This window comes from Grampus griseus (assembly GCF_964374135.1).
Source record: "Grampus griseus genome assembly, chromosome: 21".
In the NCBI taxonomy this organism is placed as follows: domain Eukaryota; kingdom Metazoa; phylum Chordata; class Mammalia; order Artiodactyla; family Delphinidae; genus Grampus; species Grampus griseus.
The window spans coordinates 310,739-330,617 of NC_139015.1; the positions used below are offsets into that span (position 1 = coordinate 310,739).

Consider the following 19,879-nt stretch of genomic DNA (forward strand, 5'->3'; position numbering starts at 1 on the left):
TGGATGAAGAAGATGTGGTACATATATACAATGGAATATTACTCAGCCATAAAAAGGAACGAAATTGGGTCATTTGTAGGGACGTGGACGGACCTAGAGACTGTCATATAGAATGAAGTAAGTCAGAAAGAGAAAAACAAGTATTGTATATTACTGCATATATGTGGAATCTAGAAAAATGGTACAGATGAACTTATTTGCAAAGCAGAAATAGAGACACAGATGTAGAGAACAAACGTATGGACACCAAGGGGGGAAGGGGGTGGGTGGGATGAACTGGGAGATTGGGATGGACATATACACACTACTATGTATAAAATAGATAACTAATGAGAACCTACTGTATAGCACAGGGAACTCTACTCACTGCTCTGTGGTGACCTAAGTGGGAAGGAAATCCAAGCAGGAGAGGATGTATGTACACGTGGCTGATTCACTTTGCTGTACAGCAGAAACTATCACAACACTGTAGAGCAACTATACTCCAATAAAATAAAAATTTTTAAAAAAGAACAAATAGGACAAATGGAAATCAAAGAGTATGATGAGAAATTTGAATACAACAATATCACTAATTTTAATAAACTGTAATTCACATTCCAAGTTAAAAAAAAAAGAAATATGTATACACGTGGCACCAAAAGCATGAACAAGAATGTTCACAGAAATATTTGTAATAGCCCCAAACGGGAAGCAACTCAGATGTCTTCTGGCCGTAAGATGGATAAACAAATTAGAGTAATAATCATACAATGGAATTCCACACAGCAATGTAAATGAATGAACCCATCCCAGATGCAATGATATGGAAAAATCTCACAAATACATTCACAAAACCACGAATACTGACTAAGTCCATGTGTATAAACTTCCAAAGTAGGTAAAAGCCCCCAGAGTGACTCTCTCTAGGGGGAAGGGGGTAGGTGGTGACTGGGAGAGCCCGGGGCGGCTTCTGGAGAGCTGGTAACGTTCCATTTCTCTGTCTGGGAGGCAGTTCCACTGGTGTGCTCGCTTACGTTCTGTACACTTTTCTAACTACATATTATACTTAAATACTTTATTTAAAGTAGCCATCTGATACACAGCTTGGCTGAAGAATGTTTTTACCTTCCCTAAACCTCTCTGTAGGTGCTTTTCTCTATAAGGCGTCTAGGCATTCCTTCCTATGAGGCTGCAGGTGAGGCAAGTACGACAGCCTGTTACAGCCCCTCCCTCACCCCTGATAACTAGAATAAACTAGTGTAAATCTCAGGTGTCAGAAGGAAAGCAATACGATTAAACAAATTCACATATTGGGTTAATGACTATCAGCCCACGGCCCTCCCGGATGGACTGGTAGTTTAAAAACATTATAACTTGGCTGGGTGAGGATGTGAAGAAATCAGAACCCCTGTGCACTGCTGGTGAGATTGTAAAATGGTGCAACTACTATGGAAAACAGTTTCGTAGTTCCGCAAAAAATCAAAACTAGAAGTACCATATGATCCAGTATCCCTGAAAGTAGGAGTGTCAAAGGGATATTCGCACATCCATGTTCACAGCAGCACTATTCACAGCAGTCAAGAGGCAGGAGTGACCCACATGTCCAATGATGGAAAGATGGATAGAGAAAATGTCGTGTATATACATAAATATACAATGAAATATTATTCAGTCTTAAAAAGGAAGGAAATCTTGCCACATGCCATAACATGGATGATCCTTGAGGACATTATGTTAAATGAAATAAGCCAGCCACAGAAAGACAAATACTGTTTGATTCCATTTACACGGGCCACATCTAAAATAGTCAGACTCCAAGGGGCAGCCAGTAGAAGGGCGGTTACTAGGGGCTGCAGATGAGGGGGAATGGGGAGTTATTGTTTAATGAGTTTCAGTTTTGCAAGATGGAAAAAGTTCTGGAGATCTGTTGCACAACAGTGTGAAGATATCACAGACCCCATGAGCTCGCCAGATTTGCTGGTCTACCATTTAGATCATGCCCTTAATTTTCTTGCTTCCATGCCTTTGTTCCTCATAATTCCTGGTTTCTAAGGTACCTCCCTCAAACTCTGCCCGACGAGATCTCACTAACGCCTTAGTGTCTAGCTCACGTGACACCTCTTTATGAAGTCTTCCTGGAATTACTATCCACTCTACACCACCGTAACACTTTATATTATTGTACCTTAAACATAACACCTTATATGTGAATAAATTTTTTACCTTCTGCTGTGTGAGGAATGGGGGGTTGTAGGAGAAGCAGAAAAGGATCGCTGCAGCTGGGGGTTAACATAGGTACTTTGATGGGAAAAAGATGAGTTTGTGGGGGAAGGGAATAAAAGTACAGGCTGTTAGCTGTGGAAAAATGGGAGAAGACAGTTATGGGGAAAATTTAATATGTAACTCAGCTTTTTCAATATTTTGCTTAGAGTTGCTCTTAGAGGGCTGGCTCTCTGTAGCTTGGTTCCTGAGAAATAGGGGTGACAACAGAGAATCTGAGACTGGTGACAGTCAGAAGCAGTCTTAGAAGGCACCTAGTGCAATTCCTCCCTTTTCTCAAGGCAGGAGAACATGGACTTCCACGATGATTCCCAGTCAGAACCCTTTTAAATCAGCTGTAGTATCTGACATTTGTCATCTACAAAATTCGTGAGCACGCTGTTATACTATCACCCATCTTCTTAGTTTTTTTTCCCCTGTTATTCTTAGATTGTAACCAATTTCAAGATGTTTAAAATATTTCTTACGTCATTCAAAAACATTCGTTCTGTAACCTTTTATTTTTTTTCTTTCTATAAATGTTAATTAAAAAACCTCACTAACTGAAATAATTTTGAGACAATATGATGGTGAATATCTACCAGTGAAATTTTATGAAGAAATTTTCTTTCGGGCTCAAGGACCATTCAAGTGAGAGAAATTTCCATTCCTTTTATTTTTCAAGGCTGATGGAGATGAGAGGAATCCATGGTATTCTAGCTATTTCACCTCCTCGCCATAGAAAAAAGGGCATGCCATTGTTTTTAACCGATATATGTTGGTTTGATACTTAAAAGCCAGCATGTGGAAGACTTGAAACCAAAATGTATAATTAAAGAAAATTATATATCACCAAGGAGCAAATTCAGCGCCATTTTTAGCTCCTTGTTGAGAGCAAAGGTGCCAGAGTTTGGTCTTGTCTCTGGGGACCATGCCACCGAAGTTGTCACAGCTACTATTATTTCTACTGGCATGCCTGTGTCCCAGATGCTGCCAAACATGAATGGGAAGAACGGGTGGTGACAGCTGGTGACATGGTCCAGCAATTTGCCAGAACCTTGGAGCAAATTACAGGGGATGTTGCAAAGCGAACACAGAAGCAAGCACCCTTGCCATCAGAACCCTGAACCCAGCTTATGCCACCAGAACCCCGAAGGGTACACTCTGAGGTTTTGCTACTTAAACTACTGCTCTTAGCAGGCCTGCCATTATTGGCTAAATGCTATTTAATATTACAAGATCAAGCAAACATTATCACAAAGACAAAAAATGTGAGATAACATGAGAACCAGATTCTGGTAAGAAAAACTAAGCTAAAAAATATCCTGAAAGTGTTTTCAGTGCACTTGGGGTTAGCCTCCAAAACCTTTAAAGTTCATCTCAGCAAGCTAAGGTCTAAAGCTTTCCTGTCTTATAATTCACCTCACAACCACCATGGTACGTTTCCCCCCGCAAAGTTCTCTTTCTGAGAAAGAATCATTAAGAACTTGTTATCAGAAGCTGCAGGAAAAGAAAATCAGAATCTGATCTTTTTTATTTAAGAACACAGTTTTCAACATAGATTGTCTGTGGCATCTTGTGGAGCCTTTAGCTTATATTAAGAGACCTGGGTCCAAGTCTCAATTCTGGCTCTAACTAGTGGAAACCTGGCAAGTCCCTGGGCTTCTCTGAGGCTTAGATATCTTATTTATATAAAAATCTGAAGAGCTTGCACTCGATCTTAAAGGTTTCTTCCAGATTTATATTGTATGATATGTCAATATAATATTTTAAAATTTAAATAAATATTTAGGCTAAATCATTGAGCATAGGAAAAAAACCATCTGGCATCAATAAGATATCAATATATTAGAATACCAATGCCGTTGCGCCTTTGTTTTCACTTTAAAATAAAGTAAAATTGCATGGGCTCAAACTATCAGTTTATGCATACGATTCCTTGGGCATCTTGGGTTTTGAAAGCAAAATTTCTTCACTTTATGTTTCAATTTCATGAATACATAAATATACATGACACACATGTACAATGATTGGATTTTACAGAAAAAATAAGAAGGACACTCTTAAATATAGGGCAATGATTTGATTTGATACATGCTTCCACAGTGCAGCCAAGTTTTCAATGTAAAATGAAAGCGTCTCATGTAAAGATTGCAGTTTGTAACTTGGATCCCTACTGGTCTAAATTGTCATTAGGAATACATAGTTTTCCATAAATTAGCTTTTGTTTTGGATTTCCTGCTGTGTTCATATACATGTTGATGGAATGTGTTAGGCAATATTTTGGCATTCGAACCCCTTATTATTTGTTATTAACTTTTTTTTTTTTTTTTTTTTGCGGTACGCGGGCCTCTCACTGCCGCGGCCTCTCCCGTTGCCGAGCACAGGCTCCGGACGCGCAGGCTCAGCGGCCATGGCTCACAGGCCCAGCCGCTCCGCGGCATGTGGGATCTTCCCGGACCGGGGCACAAACCCATGTCCCCTGCATCGGCAGGTGGACTCTCAACCACTGCGCCACCAGGGAAGCCCTGTTATTAAGTTTTAAGGCTAATATTATTTCAACAGTCTATACCTTGTTGACCCAAATACGGTTATTTTAAAGTCAATACTTCTTTTGAACGCTTTCATATTAATACGTGCTCAAATTATCATTAAAACAAGGAATTATTCCACCTATAGGATATTTTGATATTCAAAGGAACTAACACTTGACGTAGCAAGGTTCTCTGAGCATTGTAAGATGACATACTGCAAATCGCAGGCTTTATGAAGTAACAGTGTTTTGGGGAAAGGGGAGTAAGGAATGCCTGCTGGTAGTTTCTATTTCTATACTGTGCCCTCTTCCTTTCTGTCCTTTCCTGGCACTGTCATTCATGGGAAAGTAGAATCAGGGCTATCAAAATGTCTTGATGAGCCTGGACAGTGATTCAGCTCTGCAGGTGTGTTTCTGCCAGAATATTAGACTCCTGTTCTTTTGAAAATGATAATATTAAAAAATTCTACTTTTAAATTTCATTGCCTTTTTTCTTTCTTTACTATGTAGATTCAGTGCAATACGTTTAAAGATGCTGCTTAGTAAACAGCAATTGCAGCTGCCCTGACAGCCAGCGCTGAAGCTGACAGAGGCTTATGAAAATCAAGCCGTTGTTTCTGTCACCAAGGGAGTTAAGTCGGGATTTATAAAACAGATTGTTTTCCTAGTGTTTCATTAGTTTCCTCTTGTTTTCAGGTTCTGTTCTCTGAATGAAAGAAGCATTCCTTCCTAAACGAACGGAAAGAATAAAGTGTTCACCATCGTGATTAACTGCCCAAAGGGGCCAGTCATCATCAATAAGCTAGAGAATCTTTGAGGTAACAGCTGTCAACGTTAAAGAATATGGCAAGAGGACCTATTCCAAGAACATTCAAGATACAGAACGAAATCATTTACATGATTTATAGACTACTCCCTGCTTGCCAAAATACTGAGTTTGTTGTTATCACGAAATGCTTGTAACAGAGGATTCACTAGTGACAGTTATTAGCAGCTTCACCATTGGATTGAAACCCCATGGACCTGCTCATTGTTCAAAGGCTTGTCGTACTGACTCAATTTTCATCTGCATCCCTTTCTTCCGAAAAGGTTATTTAAGAGCTATATCCTACTTTTATGCAACAAACGTATATGGATGTTAGTGACCTACTTAAGCATACAATTTTTCCTTGACTTGTTTTGACCTTTTGGAAAAAGTGGAATAGACCTGAAAATTACAACTCTTTTAAATTTTAAGACACTTTAATCATCATTATTAAAAGATCCAACTATTAGGTATATGGAGACTCTTAGAGGAAGGTTGGTATATTAAACTACGGCAAAATCCAGAAAAACATTCCCTTCAAAACATCCCTTTCATAATAGTCCACTCTCCCCTGAGAAGTCACATTTGAAAGAGAGAATATGAATTGTGAGTGTGTGTGTGTGCGCACGCGTGAGCACGCATGCGTATGGTTATCAAGTAACAACTTTTAACAAAATCAATGACCCTCCAGGAATCCAGGCACAACCAGCTCAAGTAGTGTGTTGTTCACATTCATATTCATCAACAAAGATTTAGTCAGTGTCGCCCTATCAAGTTCTGTTGCCTGTGACAGCAGAGTGACGCAGAGTCCATGCCACTACTTCCGGTACCTCATAGGTAGCGGTAAATTCAACACATCCCATCAGTCTGCCTGGACCGTCTCAACTCATCAGGCAGGGTTGGAAAAGATCTCAGGAAGCCAGCATCCCAGGTGCTCCCCATTCATCAGGGCTCACTTGGAGAACAGTTTTCCTCAGTTATGAACTTAACTATAAGTAATGGATATTTATGAAGCATTTGTGGAAATTTATTTCAAAGCAACATACAGAGAAGGTCACCTGTGATTTCCTGGAGACTGCTCTTGCTGTCCACTGGCTTCTGTATGTGGTGGTCTCAGGCTCCTTTCCTAAAAAATAAACGACCCACTTTCCCACTTTCAACATGTATTGCTTCTCTATATGTGATTCTTTTCTGAGACCATAAGGAATTTCTTTGAAGAAGTAAAACGCATCTAACAAGAGCTTTACGCTAAAAATAGAAAATGCTGGTAAAATTTGTGATTTGAAATGACTGAAATAATATGGTTAGGTTTTATGTACAAATTCTATGGAACTCACATAGGCTCACAAACTACATCATGAAGCTAGCTTGTTAAAACTACAAATGTAGCTAATGAAAAGATTAAGGATCCAGAATGAAATTAAAAGACCCAATGGCAAAGACCTACAGCATTTTCGGTCCACTCAGCAGTGACCCTATGCACTTTTTTAATGTGCTTGTCACCTTTATTGTATAATTGTGAACCTTCTATGGTATTGTTATTTTATAAATAAATATTTTTATATTTATATATCTAATTTAGTTTTCCTTGAGATTACTGACTTAAAACTTTAAATACATTTATTTTAAAATGAAATTTTTACAGTATTACCTTAAAGGAAAAATCAGTATAAACAGAAGGCAACACTAAGAATAAACAGAGTAAACTGTAAACTATGTTATTAAAATTACATAGAAATTATTGCCAGCAAAACCGTTCTTTATTTGTGAAAGAAGTGTTGACAGGTGTCATGACATGGGAACATCTTCTGAGATCTTCCCATGTGACATGATCTGATATAACAGAATAAGAATTCAAAAGGGAATATATATCCCAGTTTGTCATTCCATCTCATTTATTCTCCTGTCCATGCATCACCTGTAAGTTCTTAAATCTTATGAGAGACAATGCCCTATGATATAGTGGAACAAAGTTCTGGACTCAAAATAGAAAGACCTGGATCACGGTCCCTGTTTAAACACTGATTGGCTTTAACGCTAGACAGGTCACTGATCTCTGGGCCTAAGGCTTTTCTTTCTAAAAACTGTGGATAATAATATTTGGTTTACTAGGTTGTCACAAGGAATAATCATATCACTAAAATCAACTGAGCACTTACATTTTTATAGGCACAGTAATTATTATTTCTTCTTTTTTTTAACCATTAAAAAATTGACGTATAGTTAATTTACAATGTTGTGTTAGTTTCAGGTATACAGCAAAGTGATTCAGTTATACATATATATCTATTCTTTTTCAGATTCTTTTCCATTATAGGTTATTACAAGATATTGAAAATAGTTCCCTGTACTATACAGCAGGTCCTTTAATAATTATTTTATTAAATATTCCGAAGAGCTCTACTTTTACTAATCTTGTTTACACTGATGAGGAAACCCAGTTTTATGGAGGTTAAGTACCCTGCTCAAGATCAAATAGCTAGTAAGTGACAGAGGTGGGATTAGAGACTCAAATCTTCCTGCCTTGAGGCTCTGTACTTATAAACAGCATGCTAAAAATATATTGTAATGTGATATTCAAATCTGACATCATTTTTTCCCACATAAGATCATTGTGGTAAAGATTATGTCATACTCTTCTCTGTGAATTCAGTGTTTAGGAGGGATATTCGATTCTTGCTACGTTTAATGGAATTAAATTGACTGTGATACTGGAAATAATTGAAAGGCAATGCCTGGGAAAAACAAGTAAAAATCTGCAAGATGCAAAAGCACTTGTAACGTCTTTTTTTCTCAGAGCCAAGGGCCTCATGTCCCAGCTTTACATGCAGTACATTCTAGGGAGCCTTGGGGACCCTTCTACAGCCCTGGGAAATGAAAGCAATAAAGGGGAGAAAGAGCTCACTAGCAGAGGAGCAGACCGAAAGGATCAGCCTGTGGCTAAAGCTTTAGGGAGAAAAGACAAGCCCAGGAGAGAGTCCGCCAACGCCACGCCAGCCTCGCGGATGGAGAAAGCCACCAGGAGAGAAGCGTTAGGAAGAGCTTCTTTGGAAACCTGGATAAGTCACCAGTGATGAAATCCAACAGCTCAGGAAAAGACTGGAAGTTCTTATCTTTAAAAACACTGAAGATTTTCTCCCAAAACAAATTAGTAGTATACAGAATTGGCTCTAGCTAAAAAATATAATTGTTCTTTGATTCACTGTATGACAGCAGTCCCCAACCTTTTTGGCAGCAGGGCTGGGTTTCGTGCAAGACAACTTTTCCATGGATGGGGCAGGGGGGATGGTTCAGGTGGTAACGCGAGCGATGGGGAGCAACGGGGAGCGGCAGGTGAAGCTTTGCTCGCTCACCAACAGGCCCCAGACTGGCACAAGTCCACGGCCCAGGGCGTGGGGACCCTGCTGTATGATGTGAGCTTAAACCGTCCAATGGAAGGATCTCAAAGTAACGTTCTTTCCACTTCTAGGCCCGACGCAATAATGCAAATTGGATGGGTTATCAAATGCAGAGAGACATGATCTCTGTCTCCAAACAACTTCTGACATATGGAAACACGTGGTTTAAGAATACCTTCAAAATAGGTTAATAGAGTACTCGTGAATGTTTGGAAAAGAAGCCAGAGATATCATTTCTTTTAACAGTTTTAAAACTATTTTCTGGGTATACTTTGTAAATAAAATCTTAAAGCATGAAAGTATGTTATCTAAACTTAAGGGAGAGAAACAAACAAAAACAGACTATAAATTCGTATGGAAATTTTAAATCTAGTTACTCCAAATATCCAAAGTAACATTTCTTTCCACTTCTAGATGTTAACTACCAAGAGGGTTCTAGCCAGACTAACTCGACAAAGAAAATCAATGAATATCGTAACTTATTTTCCCTCAGACACATCTAGATTTTTTTTATTATATCACAATGTATTGGTTTTAATATTCCTGAGAACTGATTTTTGGGGCCACATTTAAGTTTACGTGGTAACACTTAAAATTGGTCCTTATGTCAGCATTTTTCAAAACACATAATCCTACTTATTATTCTGGTTTTAGCAGGAAAACCTTTCTCTAATGCTCAGACTCAGTAAGTACTGCGTTTTATGCACTGTCCTAGTCTTCTACATTTATTTCTCTTTTTTAACTAGTCATCATGATTATAATTAGGCGCTCAGTGTTTGCATTCGCTAAGATATAATCTAAGACGGCAAGGAGTGTGTTGTTCACTGTGGTATCCATCACGGTGTCTCAAGAAATAAATGCTGAATGAATGAATGAAGGATGGATGGATGGATGGATGAAGGGTCACTTCCTTATCTGGTATTATATTATTAGGCCACTAAAGAAACTGTGGAATCTTATTTTTAAGGAAGATGGACAGGGCTTCCCTGGTGGCGCAGTGGTTGAGAGTCCGCCTGCCGATGCAGGGGACACGGGTTCGTGCCGTGGTCCGGGAGGATCCCACATGCCGCGGAGCGGCTGGGCCCGTGAGCCATGGCCGCTGCGCCTGAGTGTCTGTAGCCTGTGCTCTGCAAGGGGAGAGGCCACAGCAGTGAGAGGCCCGCGTACCGCAAAAAAAAAAAAAAAAACAGGAAGATGGACAAGGTGTGAGTAATCTGTAGACATTCTAAAATGAAGTAGGAACAATAAACTAAAAAGGGTCTATACACATTGACATTTTCTTTGCTCTGTTTTATTTGAGGATGAGACCTTTGTTGGAATATAGATTCAATGGAATGTAGAGTTTTTATGGTGAATTCATTCCTAAGATTCCTAGCAATCTATCAAGCTCTCTTTTTAACCTCATATATGCCAGTTAGTTTTCCTCTCGCTCCTCTGTATGTAGATATTTCTCTCGGAGCACACCGCTCTCAGTACCACTAACGTAAAAGCAAATGACATATGCAACACCAATTAAATATTTATGCAACATACCACTGAAATGGTAAATACTGCATTCTGCTTTCCATTTGTCATTAGTCAGGAGATGTTGCTACATTCTGCAAAAATGGTATCCTACAACAGAGAAAACAGCCCCATATTTCACAGACAAGATATTTACGTACGGCACAAACTGGAGTTCAGCTGACTTTAAAGCTACTGCTTATTGTTGCCGCCCTTGGACGTTTTTCAAGTCAGGGAGATTTTTCTATTTCAATGGAAAATACAGTCTGTTTCTAGTATTTCCCATGTATTATTTACTTTAGCTGAACTCATATCAAGCTAAGAGTAAATAAATTATTTTTAGGGAGGAGAGGAAGAGCGTACGTTCTACATTTGTGTAATTTCCTGATTTTGGTAGTGAGCTCCTTTTTCTCTAGAGTAATAAATAAATATTAAGATCAACTTAAAACTAAACATCTTTAAGTTGTGCTAATAAATAGCAAGAAAAAACTTATAAAGTCAAAAAACCCTGGGTGTACAATATATTGATTTTTCCCACTTTAGGTTCAATTCAGTAGTCACTGATATGATTATACAGAGCTGGCTGGAGAATGAACTGACTTTTAAGTGATCTCTCAATTTTTTCTAGCTTTCTATATGATATGCTAGACATAGAAAACTAATATTTTCTACAAATTAATAGAGTTCATATTGAAAGTTAGGATTGAGTGCAAACATGACAAGATGGCCAAAACTTCTGTGGGTGTTAGAACGGTGTACATATGTGAAAGCACACTTTCACCTATACAAAGTGCTGTCCTTAATAAAGAAAAAACCGCAACTGTCTAGACTGGCTTTGTAGTACATCTTTTCCTTTTTGAATTTACAGACTCAGAAGACTGCAGGAGTATGTTTTGATTATATTCCTCCTCTCCTAGAGGTAAACCGTTTTATTCTGAGTCGTCATTCACCATTGAATCAGGTTTTAAAATGTTCTTAATTTTATGTATCCAAGGCTAAAATAAAATATGGATTAAAACTTTTTAGTTTACACTCTTCAGTTCTCTAAGATACAGACGATACATTCTTCTCCATTGGGTGACGCCACGCTAGTATTAAAATGCTACCATTCTATCTCAGACAAAATGCATCTTCTAAGAGTAACGCAACTAGGGGCTAAGGGAAGAAGCTGCAGTGAGAAATGGTATGTAATTCACCGTTCGGCTGTGCTCTAGAACCTAATAAAGCAGCGCTTTTATCATAAAGACACGTCCAAAAAGAAGAAAGAACGTCACAACACATTTTATTTTGCCATCTACATTTAAATGGTTAACTTTTCTCGAAGCATAAAGGGCTGGCTTATTTGCCCTCCTGACTCTGAGTTGCATATATATAGCTAGTACCATAATCAATTTCAAGGTACATGGCGAGGCAAAAATGTTCATAAAATCCAAACAGACAAAGAAGTAGGACAGATAACTGCTAAGGAATCATCACTGCCATGAACCTGGATTCGACAGGTTATGTTTTGCTTGATCTGGGGAATGCTTATGTTGTTAAATAGCCTTTTTAGCAGACATATGACAACATCTATTTTAGGAATCGGTTGGTAGCAGCTGTTCAAAGTAAATAGATAACTACGTATGCATTTCTGAAAAGGAGTATTGAAAATGTGAGTAGTTCTCTGGTTAGCAGCCTATGTCAGAAGTTCACGAGGAAAACAATGCTGAGTTATCTCTTGCCATTGGGAAATGAGTCCACAAACCACTCCCTTACAAGTTCAATTTCTGTGGGAAAAAAACTATTGGCGTTTTGGAGGGCAATACAAAGTGTGTGTTTAGGGATATAGGGTTTTTGTGGGTGACGGGAGTGCTCGAAAACTGATTGTGGTGATAGTTGCAAAGCTGCATGAATACATGAAACGCCATTGAAGTGTATACTTTAGACGGATGAACTACATGGTGTGCGAATTATATCTCAATAAGCTGTGATAAACAAAAGCCTTGCCATAGGGATTACTGGTTGGAATAAATCTGGCCCAAAGGGTCCCAAGTTGAGAAAATATGCTAGCATAATGTATTTTGGTACGATTTTTCTTTTCTCTAGTTTTCCTTAGATTTAAATTACATGCGCAAATACTTTTGGTACTACTCTAAGGGGAAATTCTGTGGATTTTCAGACTCTGCTAGCAGTATATGGTCATGTTAATGAGGTTAAATGTCCATAACGGTGTTATCTGAAGTTTGACTTGACTTTGTTGCAGTTTTAATTGGTGTTAACATAGTAATTCCAGCACATTTTGATCTGTATTTAATAACGCTTCAGTAACGTTTACACTTCATGATAAGATTTCTGGACACATTTCAACGTGTAGAACATCAAAATTTCAGGGTATCTCCCCCACAGGGAAAAGAGCATTCTGTGAGTAAAGAGCAATAATCAAGACACCCTCTCATTCTGTAACTGTGCAGAAGCAGAAGCAGAAGCAGTAGTAACCAACAGACCGCTTCTTTTCTACCCATTCTTTGGTGAATAACTGTTGGCTACTGCCCATCTTTATACTTTTCTGATTTTAGAAACAAAGAAGAATGAGTAAATTAGGGCCCAGAAAAAGTGGGACAGGTATTTTTTGGAAAGGTCTGTATCACTGAACTCAACCTTTGTGTTTGGGAATCAGAATTTTCATTGTCCAAGGGAATATCAATTTAAACATTAATGCAGCAGAGAATGATTTTAATTGGGAGCTCAGTGATCTAAAGAAAATCACATGTGACTCTGCTGAAAAGAGGTCTGCCACATGTACGGGCCTGAACATTTGATTTTCAAGAATTGGTATATGATAAATCGTGGCACATCTATTGCATTATGAGTCAGTTACAGTTTCTCAATTCCGCTCACTTCCCTATCCCAACATGGCTTCATGATCTCTCATTTAGACTAGTTTTGTAAGAGGTTGTCCATACTTGTACCGTCCAAATGGTAGCCATCAGTCACATGTAGCTGTGAGTTCAAATTAATTAACAATAATAAAATTTAAACTCCAGTTCCTTAGTTGCATCAGCCGCATTTCAAGGGCTCCATAGCTACATGTTTCTAGTGGCTACTGAACTGGACCGTGTAGAAACATTTGCGTCATTAAGCATCACATTTGACAGTGCTGGTCACGGACCACGGCAGCATCACCTGGGAGCCTGTTTGAAATACAGACTCTCGGTTCTCACGCTGGATCTGCTGAATCAGAACAGGCGTTTACAAGATCCTCCGATGATTCTTAGGCAAATTCAAGTCTGAAAAGCACGAGTCTGGACTTTACGTCTCCGAATTACACATTCAGGGATGCCACTAGAGCAATCTTTGGAAAACATAAATGTGATCCTTTTTCATTGCTATGCTTTCATTTCTTCCCTATTTTCAGTGCTTCAAAAACCCCATGGGTAAACTGGCAGATTGAGATTGACATATAAACACTACTATATATAAAATAGACAACTAATAAGGACCTACTGTATAGCACAGGGAACTCTACTCAATACTCTGTAATGACCTATATGGGAATAGCATCTAAAAAAGAGTGAATATATGTATATGTATAACTGACTCACCTTGCTGTGCAGCAGAAACTATCACAACATTGTAAATCAACTCTACTCCGATCAAAAAAAAGGAAAAAAATATTTTCTCATCCTGCCTTAAAATTAATTTCGTTTCATCATATGTGTTACTTTAGTTAATAATAATAATATATCAACACTGGTTCATCCATTATGGCAAATATACCCTACTAATATAAAATGTGCACAATAGAGGAAACTGAATGGGAAGTAAGTGGGTATTCTCAGCACTATCTTCACAACTTTTCTAGAAACCTAAAACTAGTCTAAAATAAAATATTTTTTAATATTAAAAAAAAAACAACCCCATGGGAGGCAGTACAGTGTCCTGGGGTGGTTGGCAGTTCCCAGTCCAGCTGCCATTGCTTACTGGCTATGTGACTTTAGGTGAAGCGCCTCTCTAGGCGGTAGACTCCTATTTGTTAAACGGAGACAATAACTCACGGGGTTGCCGTGAAAATGAACGAGGTGATCCATACACAGGGCTGGCACACCGGGAGCCTCCACGCACACCACTGTGGACATTTCACGCTTCTGCCTTTCCACACCTTGGATGACCTCTTCTCAAGGTCATCTCCCACCAATCATTCTGAGGTCAAACCTAGTGAACTGAACTCCTCTGCATCTTTCAAATATCACCTGCTAGATCAAGTCTTACTCCAACATCTTCAGCCAGGAGTAGGTGTGTCCTTCTTTCCTTTTCTTTATTTGCTCATTCGGATCAAGTTGCTATGAAAGCATATCCTGTTAAAAGTGTGTTTGCGTACACGTCTTTATCACTTGACTGAGAGCTTCTAGAATGAAGGGCTAATTTGAACCTCTAGCACCTAGTGGAGCGCCCGGAAAAATGTTGACCTAAAAATGGTTACTGAAAAACCATAAAAGTACCAGAAGAAAATTTAAGTGACTTAAAAAATAATACTTGGAGTAAATAAGAATTTTATAGGCATAGCACGAACATTAGAAATTACAAAGGAAAGGGACTTCCCTGGTGGCACAGTGGTTAAGACTCCGTGCTCTCAATGCAGGGGGCCTGGGTTCGACCCCTGGTCAGGGAACTAGATCCCACATGCATGCTGCAGCTAAGAGTTCGCAGGCCGCAACCTAAGACCCAGCGCAACCAAATAAGTAAATAAATATTTTTAAAAAGCAATTACAAAGAAAAAAATTGATAACTTTGATTACTTAAAAAATTCTATATGGTATATGGCAAGACAACCAAAAACAAAGTTCATAATAAATCGGAAGAGTATATAACATATGACAAATGATTCATATCCTTAATAAACATGTGTAACTGCCCCCCCCAAAAGAACAAAAGCCCCAATAGAAACATGGGGGAAACTACACTATTCCTACACATACATAAAAAAAATACAAATGGTCAATAAGTATTTGAAAAGATATTCAGCACTACCAGTAATAAATGAAAACAACAATAAAATGTTTTAATTTAAGAGATTGCCAAGGATTACAAATACTGATATTAAGGGGCACTGGTAGTTGTGTAAACTGAGGGTAATTTGGCCATGGTCCTTTGGCACAGAAAATTTCTTTCAAATAATTTATTCCGACCAAAGATTTGATCGACGGAACCCAGCTGCACATATAAACACACACACACGCGCATAAGAGAACAGTCACTGCATTTTTTGGAAACCGGTTAATTTTTTTTTTTTTGAGAACTTTTTTTTTTTTAGATGTTGGGGGTAAGAGTTTATTAATTAATTTATTTATTTTTGCTGTGTTGGGTCTGAGTTTCTGTGCAAGGGCTTTCTCTACCGTGGCAAGCAGGGGGCCACTCTTCATCGCGGTGCGCGGGCCTCTCACTATCGCGGCCTCTCTTGTTGCGGAGCACAGACACGCAGGCTCAGTAGTTGTAGCTCACGGGCCTAGTTGCTCTGCGGCATGTGGGATCCTCCCAGACCAGGGCTCGAACCCGTGTCCCCTACATTAGCAGGCGGACTCCCAACCACTGCGCCACCAGGGAAGCCCCCTGGAAACCGGTTAATTAAAAATAGCTGCTAGGGCTTCCCTGGTGGCGCAGTGGTTGGGAGTCCGCCTGCCGATGCAGGGGACGCGGGTTCGTGCCCCGGTCCGGGAGGATCCCGCATGCCACGGATAGGCTGGGCCCGTGAGCCATGGCCGCTGAGCCTGCGTGTCCAGAGCCTGTGCTCCACAATGGGAGAGGCCACGACAGTGAGAGGCCCGTGTACCGCAAAAAAAAAGAGCTGCTAAATGATGTTTAATGAATGATAAATGAGAAAGTCTGGTACAAAATGAATTAAAAATATGGGACCGTAGATGTATATGTGCATTGCGAAATATCTGAAAGGGCAGACACCAAAGAGTTAGCAGTGGTTACCTATGCAAAGGTATAACACTTACCTATGGGAATTAATTTTAACTTTCTTTCTTGGCCTTTCTTTAGTCTCTAAAATTTTTTATAGGGATAGGGAAAACAACCAAACAGAAAAGTCTGTCCCCCTCCCTTCCTCCCTTTCTGACTATCCTGAGATAATTTTATCTTAGAGAAGAGACTTGTTAACGCTACAGTATCTCATAACTTCTCATGACCTTACTGGAAGGTGAGAAAGAAAATTCTAGGCGAGAAATAATTTCTCAGGCCTTCGATTTTACATATTTCTTAAGGCTTTGACTTTATATCGACAGTCAATATGAGGGAAGGGGACCTCTAAGGGAATGGAAACAAGAAAATTTAAGGATGGCTGCCCTTTTGCTGAAGGTTGTGAGGTCACAGTGATGATGACATTGGTCTCCCATTGATTGTGGGGCTATCAGGCTGATCTGGCCGGACAGATCTCCCTCTCTGCTTTACGCACACACTCAATAGAAAAGGACAGCCTTCCCGGGGACAAAAGTGTCCTATTTTTTTTTTTTTCAAGGGTAAAGGCAGTATCTTCACTCTCAAAAGGATTTATCATGCTAATTGATGCAGAAATGAAATGCTTTACCTGATCTAAACAACAACAAAAAACCATTATGTTAGAGTGTTAGTTATTGAAGTACAGGAAGACCAGTGAAAATTCTAAGTATATTTGTGTTTAATTAAAGCAATAAAATGATGAGATAATTCTCTGATGATAAAAGTAATTTTTTGGCAAATAACACTTGGATTGTATCAGCTTAATTTCTAGGACAGTAACTGAATCTTAACAGCTGTTCAACAAATATCTGTTAAACTAACAAAAGTACGTGAGTATATTAATTATATAATTTGTATGTTTCCATGTGGGGAAAGATAAAATCAAAGGGAGACATTTATGATAGTGGTACTGGTAGGTGTAAAGTGGGATGCTAACCACTAAACAGTCAAAACAGGAAATATGAAAAAAAGGGGAACATTTAAGTCTTTATTTTCGTCTGATATTCAATTATATTCACTGATGGATCCTTAAAGAGAGTACAAGGCTCACAAATAATAGGGATGTGATCTCACATTAAAATGCTATTTTTCTTCCTAGTCACGCAATGTAAATAAAATTAAATGGTATCAGAGTTGATATTCAAAATATTTAACAACTGGTAGGACACAGGTACGTAAGATCAGAAAGGATGTCTGACCACACATCCACAGCACAGACACTGAACTCTGACCGTGCATAGTACATATCTATCTGTTTAGCATGTACTATAGTAAAAAAAAAAAAAAAAAATCCCATACAAATACACATGCTTAATCTATTACATCCCGTTTGTGACCGGTGCGTTTCAGAAAGCATTTAAAATTCTTCAGCAGTACGCTGCTGACAAGTACAAGTAATGTTTACAGTAACCAGCAGAGATGCTCTTCATGGCTGGATAGTTTTTAGCTGAATACTAGAAATCTGTCTGTGAACACAGATTTTTGTTGTGACCTTCCTCGTGTCCCTCGAGTGTTATGGAACGGCACAGCAGTACATCATTAGTGTGTGATCTCGGCCAAGTGGCAACCCCTTTGGTACCTGGTTTGACCACTTTTACAAGGAGGGAGTTAACTTAGATTGAAAAAAGACAGAAAGGTTTCATCTGGCGTTCATCTCTGATGGACAGTGGCTGTACGAAGCCCTGTGATGACGATAACGAGGCTGTGTGCAGGTTTAGTGGGAAAGGGTGCCCGGATTCATTAGCGATGTCGACCACCGTCAAAGGATCGGAAGTCACAGTACTCCACATGCCACCGAGTTGCCAGCCCTGACTCAATTACCTCTAAAGTTCCTCCCTTCATGCTCTAAAATTCTATTTTCCTCTTAAATGACGTGACTCAAAATGGTTATTTCACTTTCCAAAGGACATCATTTATAACTAAGGGGTACTGTAGTTAATGATAGAAACTGGCTCACCACAAAAGCGTCATACCATTCTACAGACAGCCCTGTGATGCTCTTATTCAGCTGCAGAATTTCATGGGGCATCACACATCGCTTTGTACACCTGAGGATGCATCACTGGCTGTTGTTCTTGTTGGCAAAACACACAGCCTGTGATTTATCTCAGTGGACACCACTTGCATTTCGATGCGGCGGGCCTTTCCCTACACTTAGAAGCAGATCAAGGTCAGATGTGGTCATTTCTGACACTTGAATAAGCAACTTTCCAATAGTGTGAACGCTCATCTATGCTCTGAAACAGTTAGAGGAAAGGCATATTTACAACTTCTATTAGCAGCTCCCATCGTTTGGGTGACAAAAAACATGATCGATACCACGTCGGAAAAGCTGGCAAATCCACACAGAGGAGCGCGTGTGATCCAGCCGTTGTTTTATGGACGGTCGCTTCTCTAGAGAGTGTTTCCTGAGTGCAAGAGGATGGCCCTGAGCGATGGGTTTTACATTTAGACAGCCGAGCTGGCTGAAAGACAGTAACATCGCAAGGAGCAGAGAGCTTCCTATCGACTGCCCTGAAGGAGATTCCTGCACAGAGTTCATTCCGCCTACAAGCGCATCAATTATCTCCTGGACATGAAATGCCACAGAGCTGCCCATATCTCACGAGGGACAAATCCAACACACAGACACTCTACTGTGTGTCCAAGACAGACCTCGTGCCTCATGCAAAGGCAGCTTTTCCATCTATCTACGTATGATGGAGATTACTTAAAATACTCTGCGATTTATCACATATCAGTACCAGCCCCTCCCCCATGACATTTAATCTCCAAATACACACCTTGACCAAATAAATAGAGTTCTAGAAATGTGTTCTTACCTATAAAATACGACAGAAGTATTGCCAGGAGCACTGAGACCCCTACAGCACACAGGGCGGTGCATTTCCAGCTACAGTACTTTGAAGACTTCTTGAATTTAAAAGCACTTCTTGATAGGGTGTTTCTAGGTAGTGGCCGAGTAGGTGGCGAGTAAACAGAGCCAGATGCCATTGTGTATCCTGGGGTTGCAGTACTGAACAGTGGCGTTGTCCCTGTTCCTGTTTTGAATAGGAAGTGCCTGCGGGATGGGAAAAAAATCATAATAAGATACAAATAGATTAAAATGTGAGAGACAGAGACGGCGAGGCATGAGCTCTCCTCTCTTTCCCTCTCTCTCTCTGGCTTTAAAATCATTTACTGCATATAATTCAAAAACTGAGAAATTAAGAAAATATTTTAACCAGAAAACCCAACTCAGAAAAATGACGCCGGGATGAAAGAGACTGGTTTGTAATAAATACAGGAGGATTTACGCACACAAATGATTACTGCCCTTTCAAGCAGGTGTCTTGGGAGACCGCAGAGTTGCTCTAATCGTACCATTTCCTGCACAAAACCATTGTGGAAGTTCCCTTTATGAACTGCCTTCAGAACATCTTC

At 39.4% G+C, this 19,879-nt stretch overlaps 1 protein-coding gene across 2 annotated transcripts in view; it reads right to left on the bottom strand.

The window, feature by feature from the left end:
- The window catches only part of TENM3 (teneurin transmembrane protein 3), a 157,159-nt gene extending 137,694 nt beyond the window's left edge, over positions 1-19,465 (bottom strand). For both annotated transcript variants that reach the window (XM_082680576.1, XM_082680575.1), the window contains exon 1: positions 19,279-19,465. In XM_082680576.1, coding sequence (XP_082536702.1) covers positions 19,279-19,450 — 172 coding nt within the window. In that variant the 5' untranslated portion in view covers positions 19,451-19,465. The remainder of the gene's footprint in view (positions 1-19,278) is intronic.
- Positions 19,466-19,879: the final 414 nt, after the last annotated feature.